At 39.2% G+C, this 9,832-nt stretch overlaps 2 protein-coding genes across 3 annotated transcripts; both read right to left on the reverse strand.

The window, feature by feature from the left end:
• Positions 1-2,826: 2,826 nt before the first annotated feature.
• Positions 2,827-4,039, reverse strand: LOC311081456 (uncharacterized protein). Its single transcript, XM_084111993.1, has 3 exons — positions 3,906-4,039; positions 3,494-3,791; positions 2,827-3,413 (listed from the first exon to the last, which is right to left on the reverse strand). Exons 1-3 carry the CDS (start codon positions 3,947-3,949, stop codon positions 3,090-3,092), a joined length of 666 nt encoding a protein of 221 aa, XP_083968119.1. The 5' UTR covers positions 3,950-4,039; the 3' UTR covers positions 2,827-3,089.
• A 4,328-nt stretch (positions 4,040-8,367) lies between these two features.
• LOC311081758 (uncharacterized protein) lies at positions 8,368-9,606 on the reverse strand. Of its 2 annotated transcripts, none has more exons than XM_084112394.1 (3): positions 9,447-9,606; positions 9,035-9,338; positions 8,368-8,954 (listed from the first exon to the last, which is right to left on the reverse strand). In XM_084112394.1, the coding sequence occupies exons 1-3, from the start codon at positions 9,488-9,490 to the stop codon at positions 8,631-8,633; spliced, it is 672 nt and encodes a 223-aa protein (XP_083968520.1). In that variant the 5' UTR covers positions 9,491-9,606; the 3' UTR covers positions 8,368-8,630. The 2 variants fall into 2 exon arrangements, with proteins under 2 accessions (XP_083968520.1, XP_083968521.1); XM_084112395.1 differs by having other exon boundaries at positions 9,035-9,332; positions 9,447-9,596.
• Positions 9,607-9,832: the final 226 nt, after the last annotated feature.

A 9,832-nucleotide genomic window follows, 5' to 3' on the forward strand; every position in this document is an offset into this window, starting at 1 on the left:
TACATCCTCTCATGTATTTCTGATTAGCAAAAAAGATTAATAAAGAGCCATTATGTTAAGATCCCCCATTTATTATAGAAATGAAAAGGGTTTTTAAAGAGTTTTCAAAATTTTCTTTTATATGGTGTTTGCCTATAAATGTGTCTTTGCAGTGTGTGGACACAACCACCATACATTTACATTTAGTCATTTAGCAGACGCTTTTGTCCAAAGCGAGTCATTGTGAAGAGGCAAAAACAACGCAAGAAGTGCTCAAAATACAAAGTTCAGGCATTGCTCAGAGTAGCATAAGCCCGATAAGGGAGGATTAAAGGAAAAGGAAAGAGAAGCTCGTTGACCGATCGTAGCTGACCCTGTGGCAGAGCTGTAAGCAAGCGTCAATGCCTTGAACTTGATGCGAGCAGCGAGTGGTAGTCAATGCAGAGAGATGAACAGAGGAGTGACGTGGGCCCTTTCTGAATCAATCAGCATTCTGAATCATTTGTAGAGGTTTGCACATGATGGAAGTCCAGCCAGAAGAGCATTGCAGTAGTCAAGCCTGGATATGACCAGGGCCTGGACGAGAAGTTGTGTTGCATGCTCAGTTAGGAAAGGCCTGATCTTCCTGATGTTGTGCAGTGCAAACCTGCATGATCGAGCTGTCTTTGAAATGTGGTCTGTGAAGGTCAGCTGGTCATCAAATATTACTCCAAGATTTCTGACTGACCTTGATGGGGTGATTGATGATCAATCTAACTGGATAGTGAAGTTGTGCTGTAGAGACGGATTGGCAGGGAGGCAGAGAAGCTCAGTCTTTGCCAGGTTGAGCTGCAGGTGATGTTCCTTCCTCCATGCCGAGATGTCCACAGCTTGAGATCCGTGCAGCTACTGTGGGATCATCTGGTTGTAATGAGAGGAAGAGCTGTGTGTCATCAGCATAGAAATGGTAAGAGAAACCATGTGCCTGTATGATATGTCCCAGTGATGTGGTGTAGATGGAGAAGAGGAGGGGTCCAAGAACTGAACCCTGAGGAACACCTGTGGTCAGTTGATGTGCTTTGGATACCTCGCCTCTCCATGCGACCCTGAAGGTCCTACTTGTGAGAAAGGACTCAAACCAGTGGATAGGAGTACCTGTGATGCCCAGTGATGAGAGGGTGGACAGAAGGACCTGATGATTCACAGTGTCGAAGGCAGCAGACAGATCGAGGAGAAAGAGAACTGAAGATTTGGAAACAGCTTTTGCGATCCGTAGGGCTTCTGTGACCGACAGTAATGCAGTCTCGGTTGAATGCCCTTTCTTGAAGCCAGATTGGTTGACATCCAGCTGGTTATTCAGAGACAAGAAGGATGTTACTTTGATGAAAGCAACTCGTTCAAGTGTTTTCGCAATGAATGGTAGGAGAGTGACAGGTCGGTAATTCTCTACAATTTCCATTCACTCCTATTTTTTGTAATCCTCTAAAAGCCTCAACCCTCTCAATAATCAAGCCGTTTGGATATGATGTCATATTTCTCCGCTGGCGGACTGTCCCGTATTAGCATATTTCCGCCCTCAGCCATTTGTATTCTGTCCACCAAGGCAGCACTTTACATGTCTTGTGTCGACACGCCCCACGGAAGAGAGGGGTGTGGTGAGCAGTTGCTCATTATCATTTAAAGAGACATGCACCGAAACGGGTCGCTGTGAACAGAGCTGTTTTTTGAGGAGGAAAAAGGGTGATGTTTTACACAACCATTGAGGAATTTTAACCAAAGTATGTTAAAAACTTTACATGAAGACCCTGAAGAATCATACCAACTTGTGGAAAATTGGCATCCGATGACCCCTTTAAATTGGTTTGTCCAATTTATGAGTGAGTGTAAAAACAACATTCAGTAATCATGGCAAAGTTGCTTCCATGCCAAAGACCTTATAAAGAAACAAAAATAGAGAAAAGCCACCGTCTTCATGTTTCTTGCATCTTGATGTCCGGTCTTCAACTCTACTTAAACTTCCTCATTCTCCAATCCAAGCACTACAGTTTCTAGGAACAGCCACTTTCACATACAGTCATTCACATTTATTGGGTAATGAAGATTTACACCAGCGTACTGTTTTCATAAATGAAAATTGCAGACTAAATTCTGAGGTCAAGTTTTAAGGAACTTCTACAGACAGTAGATAACCCAAGTCTGCTGCTTTGTCCAAACTGGTGGAAGCAGAAATACAGAATGTGATACACCAGTGATTCCATTGAAAAACATTTTAGTGTTATGTATTAAAACGTTGTGTGTAAAATACATTAAATATTTTCTTACATAAGCAATGTGCAATTTATTTGAACATTTCACTCTTTTTCGTATTTGGGTGAAGCAAGAAGAGACATGTTATACTGATGCCCCTTACATTGGTTGGATTTTAGTTCAGTCTCAAAACTCTGGGCCCAAGCTGATCTGTCCTTTACATGCAATTAGCAGGCAATTATATCATTATAATCATATCTAGTCTGCCAAGACCAAATACATTAACATTGCCATTTTTAAGAACATGCTAAAACTTTTCAGAGAATTGTCATGATTGAAATACTGTTAATTGTACAGAATGCCATCTTATAATGTACAGTGACAAACTATTAATTTACATTCCCATGTGTTACACTTAACTTTTTTTATTGAATTATGTTTCTTTCCTATTTGTTTTATCAATTATGTTAAGGTCTTATGTTGTTAACATAATGTTTATTGCTTTATTTTAGTATTGTGAGTTTTCTTTCTTTCTTTAATAAAAAAAAATGAGTAAAAAAATAAAACCATAAATGTTTTTCAGAATTTAAGATTCTCAAAAGTAATGGCATATCAGACATATTAGAGGATATTTTTTATTGTTGTTGGGTGACACTGAATATCCAGACACAATAGACAAGTTTACATTTTTGTTTAAATTGGTTGTGAACATGCAGTTTTTCATGCTTACATTAGACTTAGAAATATGAAATTATTTTAAAATGATTAAATAATTTTTACTATATAATCTTAAAAGGTGTAAAATACATCCATCAATATTTTGAAAGCATTTCAAATCATTTTCTCATGAAATGTTGACAGTATTTGCAACACTATCAATCTACTCAAGATGAGAAGAAGAAATCATGCTCATTCTGCATCTGTGTACGGAATATATCGTTAGCCTTGGCCACTTTTTCAGGTGTGTTCAGAGACTTGTTCAGCAGAGCTCTGTAGTGTTTCTCGGGATGGCCGCCCATATTCTCCACCTTCCAAGTGTGGTAGGCATTGGTTGGAGGTGTGCTGAGATTATTACTCAACCACACCCAGAGTCTAGAGCAGGGCAGGAGACCCACAGCAAAGTACAGCGGATCTTCTTTTTCCATCAGGTTTTTGTAGAACGACAGATACTTCCTCATAGCTGGAGTCTGCTGAATGAGAGGCTCACCCTGGAGAAACGAGAATATAAAGCATCTTCAGTGGATTCAGAACTAGCTTGAAAGTTTAAAGTCTGTGTTTCTGTTCTTACCTTGAAAAAATATTGTTTGAGTATGAAGTCTGCAAAGCTTTTGTAGCTTGAGTATCTGCCTTTCATGAAGTCCCTGAGTTCAGTGGGCTGAGTTTCTTTTCCACTCAATCTCTTCAGCATTCTGGTCACTTTCAGTAGATAGCCGATGTCCTGTATGGTGAAGTTGACGTATCGCTCCGCCTGAAGGCTGCCGTTCTGCATCTGTATCAGGAAGTCAGTCCCGAGTGTCTTATTGGCGATGTCTTTATTCTTCTCCCACAGATATTCGTACACATCTTCCACAGAGCTGGCTGCCAAACTGTAACTAAAAGCAAACTGTGTCTCAGATATGCACAAATCATCACTGAAGACTTTTCATTACAACATTATACATTCATTTATAACCCGGTATCATGAAAATGGAAGGACTCACCTGAAACCTAAGAAACAGAGACACAGGAGGGTCGCGGTCTTCATCTTTCTTGGATCTTGTAGTGCACTTGTCTTCAGCTCTGATCTGTAATCTGTTATTTCTACAGTTGGCAGTTTATGGGCTAATGCTGAATTGCATCAATTGATGCTGGCAATAACATCATCATTTTGGGAGGGCAGTGGGTGTGGATGGCAGAGCTCATATCGAATCTTGTGAACTTCCTTATCAACCCTGTTGACTTCCTGCCTATCTATCTATCTATCTATCTATCTATCTATCTATCTATCTATCTATCTATCTATCTATCTATCTATCTATCTGTCTGTCTGTCTGTCTGTCTGTTTGTTTTGTGTTCTTTAGCAATAAAAAATGCCTTTAAATAATATTTATGTAAAATTACTCTTTCATGTATCTAAAAACATTTCAACAAATTTAACTTCAACAATTTAATTCTCACAGATTTTAAATAAATTACCTGAAAAACATCTTAATTATTTACAGTTAATAATATATATTATACATTTTTTTGCATTGTCTTAAAAATGTATGTTTTATTACGCAATAATGGTTCAGTAGTTCATGCCTCTTTGAAAAATAATCCAAAAAGCTTTGAAACTTTCATGGTGTTTTGTGTTTTTACTAATATTCAATACAAAGTAATTTTTTCATGAAGAATGGTAAATGTTTATTAAAACGCATTAAACAAATATTAAACATGTTTTATACCTAATTTAATACTACTTCTTTATTTTTTTAACTTTGTCTGTGATATTTGTGATATTAACTCATATACATTAATTTTCCTCTCAAAAAAGCTTAAATTGTCTTATAGTTATTTGTGGGAGTAGTAATTTTCTAAATTTCAGTAGATAGCCGATGTTCTGTATGGTGAAGTTGACGTATTGCTCCGCCTGAAGGCTGCTGTTCTGTAATTTTATAAGGAAGTCCACCCGGATCGTCTCATAATCAATTTCAATATTTTTTTCCGATAAAAATTCATAAACATCCTCTACAGATTTAATTTCCAAACTGTTACTGGGACAGTTACCAATTGTGCACCTGTTACAAGCCATTATTAAAGTGTACTCTTGGACAAGACAAGAGGATTATTTTTATTACTATGAGAATGTTCAATACATCCTCTCATGAATTTCTGATTAGCAAAAAAGATTAATAAAGAGCCATTATATTAAGATCCCCCATTTATTATAGAAATGAAAGGGTTTTTAAAGGGGTCATCAGATGCAAAATTCACTTTTATATGGTGTTTGCCTATAAATGTGTCTTTGCAGTGTGTGGACACAACCACCATACATTTACATTTACATTTAGTCATTTAGCAGACGCTTTGTCCAAAGCGAGTCATCGTGAAGAGGCAAAAACAAAGTTCAGGCATTGCTCAGAGTAGCATAAGCCCGATAAGGGAGGATTAAAGGAAAAGGAAAGGAAATTTTTTTAATGAGGTTAAGTGCTCTCGGAAGTGATGAGTTTTCAATTGTCTTTTGAATGTTGTCAGGGATTCCACATTCCGGATGAGGGCGGGGAGAGCATTCCACCAGCATGGAACTGTGAATGAGAATGTTCTGGAAAGTGATTTTGTGGCTCTCTGTGATGGAACCACGAGCCGTCGCTCGTTGACCGATCGTAGGCTTCTGGTAGGGATGTAGACTCGTAGGAGCGAGTGAAAGTAGGAGGGAGGTGACCCTGTGGTAGATCTGTAAGCAAGCGTCAATGCTTTGAACTTGATGCGAGCAGCGAGTGGTAGCCAGTGCAGAGAGATGAACAGAGGAGTGACGTGGGCCCTTTTTGGCTCGTTGAAGACAAGACGAGCTGCAGCCTTCTGAATCATTTGTAGAGGTTTAGTTGCACATGATGGAAGTCCAGCCAGAAGAGCATTGCAGTAGTCAAGCCTAGATATGACCAGGGCCTGGATGAGAAGTTGTGTTGCATGCTCAGTTAGGAAAGGCCTGATCTTCCTGATGTTGTGCAGTGCAAACCTGCATGATCGAGCTGTCTTTGAAATGTGATTTGTGAAGGTCAGCTGGTCATCAAATATTACTCCAAGATTTCTGACTGACCTTGATGGGGTGATTGATGATGAATCTAGCTGGATAGTGAAGTCGTGGTGTAGAGACGGATTGGCAGGGAGGCAGAGAAGCTCAGTCTTTGCCAGGTTGAGCTGCAGGTGATGTTCCTTCCTCCATGCCGAGATGTCCGTCAGACAGCTTGAGATCCATGGAGCTACTGTGGGATCATCTGGTTGTAATGAGAGGAAGAGCTGTGTGTCATCAGCATAGCAATGGTAAGAGAAACCATTTGCCTGTATGATATGTCCCAGTGATGTGGTGTAGATGGAGAAGAGGAGGGGTCCAAGAACTGAACCCTGAGGAACCCCTGTGGTCAGTTGATGTGCTTTGGATACCTCGCCTCTCCATGCGACCCTGAAGGTCCTACTTGTGAGAAAGGACTCAAACCAGTGGATAGGAGTACCTGTGATGCCCAGTGATGAGAGGGTGGACAGAAGGACCTGATGATTCACAGTGTCGAAGGCAGCAGACAGATCGAGGAGAAAGAGAACTGAAGATTTGGAAACAGCTTTTGCGATCCATAGGGCTTCTGTGACCGACAGTAATGCAGTCTCGGTTGAATGCCCTTTCTTGAAGCCAGATTGGTTGACATCCAGCTGGTTATTCAGAGACAAGAAGGATGTTACTTTGATGAAAGCAACTCGTTCAAGTGTTTTCGCAATGAATGGTAGGAGAGTGACAGGTTGGTAATTCTCTACAATTTCCATTCACTCCTATTTTTTGTAATCCTCTAAAAGCCTCAACCCTCTCAATAATCAAGCCGTTTGGATATGATGTCATATTTCTCCGCTGGCGGACTGTCCCGTATTAGCATATTTCCGCCCTCAGCCATTTGTATTCTGTCCACCAAGGCAGCACTTTACATGTCTTGTGTCGACACGCCCCACGGAAGAGAGGGGTGTGGTGAGCAGTTGCTCATTATCATTTAAAGAGACATGCACCGAAACGGGTCGCTGTGAACAGAGCTGTTTTTTGAGGAGGAAGAAGGGTGATGTTTTACACAACTATTGAGGAATTTTAACCAAAGTATGTTAAAAACTTTACATGAAGACCCTGAAGAATCATACCAACTTGTGGAAAATTGGCATCCGATGACCCCTTTAAATTGGTTTGTCCAATTTATGAGTGAGTGTAAAAACAACATTCAGTAATCATGGCAAAGTTGCTTCCATGCCAAAGACCTTATAAAGAAACAAAAATAGAGAAAAGCCACCGTCTTCATGTTTCTTGCATCTTGATGTCCGGTCTTCAACTCTACTTAAACTTCCTCATTCTCCAATCCAAGCACTACAGTTTCTAGGAACAGCCACTTTCACATACAGTCGCTGCAACGCATTCTCATCCTTGGACGTCACATACTGACCCTTGTGACATTTCGTCTACATCGAACGCACATGGCACCCTTTAGCGTCAATATGACACGCACAGGATATGGGTAGGTTTAGTTCTGGGGTAGGTTTAGGGTTAGACCGCTAGGAGGCGCCTTCTGGCTCATATCTATCTGCGTCTCATATTGACGATAAAGGGTGCCATGTGCGTTTGATGCAGACGAAATGTCAACAGCGTCAGTACTATGACGCCTTGGTCACATTTATTGGGTAATGAAGATTTACACCAGCGTACTGTTTTCATAAATGAAAATTGCAGACTAAATTCTGAGGTCAAGTTTTAAGGAACTTCTACAGACAGTAGATAACCCAAGTCTGCTGCTTTGTCCAAACTGGTGGAAGCAGAAATACAGAATGTGATACACCAGTGATTCCATTGAAAAACATTTTAGTGTTATGTATTAAAACGTTGTGTGTAAAATACATTAAATATTTTCTTACATAAGCAATGTGCAATTTATTTGAACATTTCACTCTTTTTCGTATTTGGGTGAAGCAAGAAGAGACATGTTATACTGATGCCCCTTACATTGGTTGGATTTTAGTTCAGTCTCAAAACTCTGGGCCCAAGCTGATCTGTCCTTTACATGCAATTAGCATGCAGTTATATCATTATAATCATATCTAGTCTGCCAAGACCAAATACATTAACATTGCCATTTTTAAGAACATGCTAAAACTTTTCAGAGAATTGTCATGATTGAAATACTGTTAATTGTACAGAATGCCATCTTATAATGTACAGTGACAAACTATTAATTTACATTCCCATGTGTTACACTTAACTTTTTTTATTGAATTATGTTTCTTTCCTATTTGTTTTATCAATTATGTTAAGGTCTTATGTTGTTAACATAATGTTTATTGCTTTATTTTAGTATTGTGAGTTTTCTTTCTTTCTTTAATAAAAAAAAATGAGTAAAAAAATAAAACCATAAATGTTTTTCAGAATTTAAGATTCTCAAAAGTAATGACATATCAGACATATTAGAGGATATTTTTTATTGTTGTTGGGTGACACTGAATATCCAGACACAATAGACAAGTTTACATTTTTGTTTAAATTGGTTGTGAACATGCAGTTTTTCATGCTTACATTAGACTTAGAAATATGAAATTATTTTAAAATGATTAAATCATTTTTACTATATAATCTTAAAAGGTGTAAAATACATCCATCAATATTTTGAAAGCATTTCAAATCATTTTCTCATGAAATGTTGACAGTATTTGCAACACTATCAATCTACTCAAGATGAGAAGAAGAAATCATGCTCATTCTGCATCTGTGTATGGAATATATCGTTAGCCTTGGCCACTTTTTCAGGTGTGTTCAGAGACTTGTTCAGCAGAGCTCTGTAGTGTTTCTCGGGATGGCCGCCCATATTCTCCACCTTCCAAGTGTAGTAGGCATTGGTTGGAGGTGTGCTGAGATTATTACTCAACCACACCCAGAGTCTAGCGCAGGGCAGGAGACCCACAGCAAAGTACAGCGGATCTTCTTTTTCCATCAGGTTTCTGTAGAACGACAGATACTTCCTCATAGCTGGAGTCTGCTGGATGAGAGGCTCACCCTGGAGAAACGAGAATATAAAGCATCTTTAGTGGATTCAGAACTAGCTTGAAAGTTTAAAGTCTGTGTTTCTGTTCTTACCTTGAAAAAATATTGTTTGAGTATGAAGTCTGCAAAGCTTTTGTAGCTTGAGTATCTGCCTTTCATGAAGTCCCTGAGTTCAGTGGGCTGAGTTTCTTTTCCACTCAATCTCTTCAGCATTCTGGTCACTTTCAGTAGATAGCCGATGTCCTGTATGGTGAAGTTGACGTATCGCTCCGCCTGAAGGCTGCCGTTCTGCATCTGTATCAGGAAGTCAGTCCCGAGTGTCTTATTGGCGATGTCTTTATTCTTCTCCCACAGATATTCGTACACATCTTCCACAGAGCTGGCTGCCAAACTGTAACTAAAAGCAAACTGTGTCTCAGATATGCACAAATCATCACTGAAGACTTTTCATTACAACATTATACATTCATTTATACCCCGGTATCATGAAAATGGAAGGACTCACCTGAAACCTAAGAAACAGAGACACAGGAGGGTCGCGGTCTTCATCTTTCTTGGATCTTGTAGTGCACTTGTCTTCAGCTCTGATCTGTAATCTGTTATTTCTACAGTTCTTTTATAGTGGCAGTTTATGGGCTAATGCTGAATTGCATCAATTGATGCTGGCAATAACATCATCATTTTGGGAGGGCAGTGGGTGTGGATGGCAGAGCTCATATCGAATCTTGTGAACTTCCTTATCAACCCTGTTGACTTCCTGCCTATCTATCTATCTATCTATCTATCTATCTATCTATCTGTCTATCTGTCTATCTGTCTGTCTGTCTGTCTGTCTGTTTGTTTTGTGTTCTTTAGCAATAAAAAATGCCTTTAAATAATATTTATGTAAAA

This window comes from Abramis brama (genome assembly GCF_963993115.1).
Source record: "Abramis brama genome assembly, chromosome: 4".
NCBI lineage: Eukaryota > Metazoa > Chordata > Actinopteri > Cypriniformes > Leuciscidae > Abramis > Abramis brama.

Excerpts from the sequence above, each read along its gene's own strand:
- LOC311081456 (XM_084111993.1), bottom strand. The coding sequence starts at position 3,949 with ATGAAGACCGCGACCCTCCTGTGTCTCTGTTTCTTAGGTTTCAG. Across the intron at positions 3,792-3,905 it reads CTCTGTTTCTTAGGTTTCAG|TTTGGCAGCCAGCTCTGTGG; the intron begins GTGAGTCCTTCC and ends TTTTAGTTACAG. Across the intron at positions 3,414-3,493 it reads TCAAACAATATTTTTTCAAG|GGTGAGCCTCTCATTCAGCA; the intron begins GTAAGAACAGAA and ends TCGTTTCTCCAG.
- LOC311081758 (XM_084112394.1), bottom strand. The coding sequence starts at position 9,490 with ATGAAGACCGCGACCCTCCTGTGTCTCTGTTTCTTAGGTTTCAG. Across the intron at positions 9,339-9,446 it reads CTCTGTTTCTTAGGTTTCAG|TTACAGTTTGGCAGCCAGCT; the intron begins GTGAGTCCTTCC and ends GTTTGCTTTTAG. Across the intron at positions 8,955-9,034 it reads TCAAACAATATTTTTTCAAG|GGTGAGCCTCTCATCCAGCA; the intron begins GTAAGAACAGAA and ends TCGTTTCTCCAG.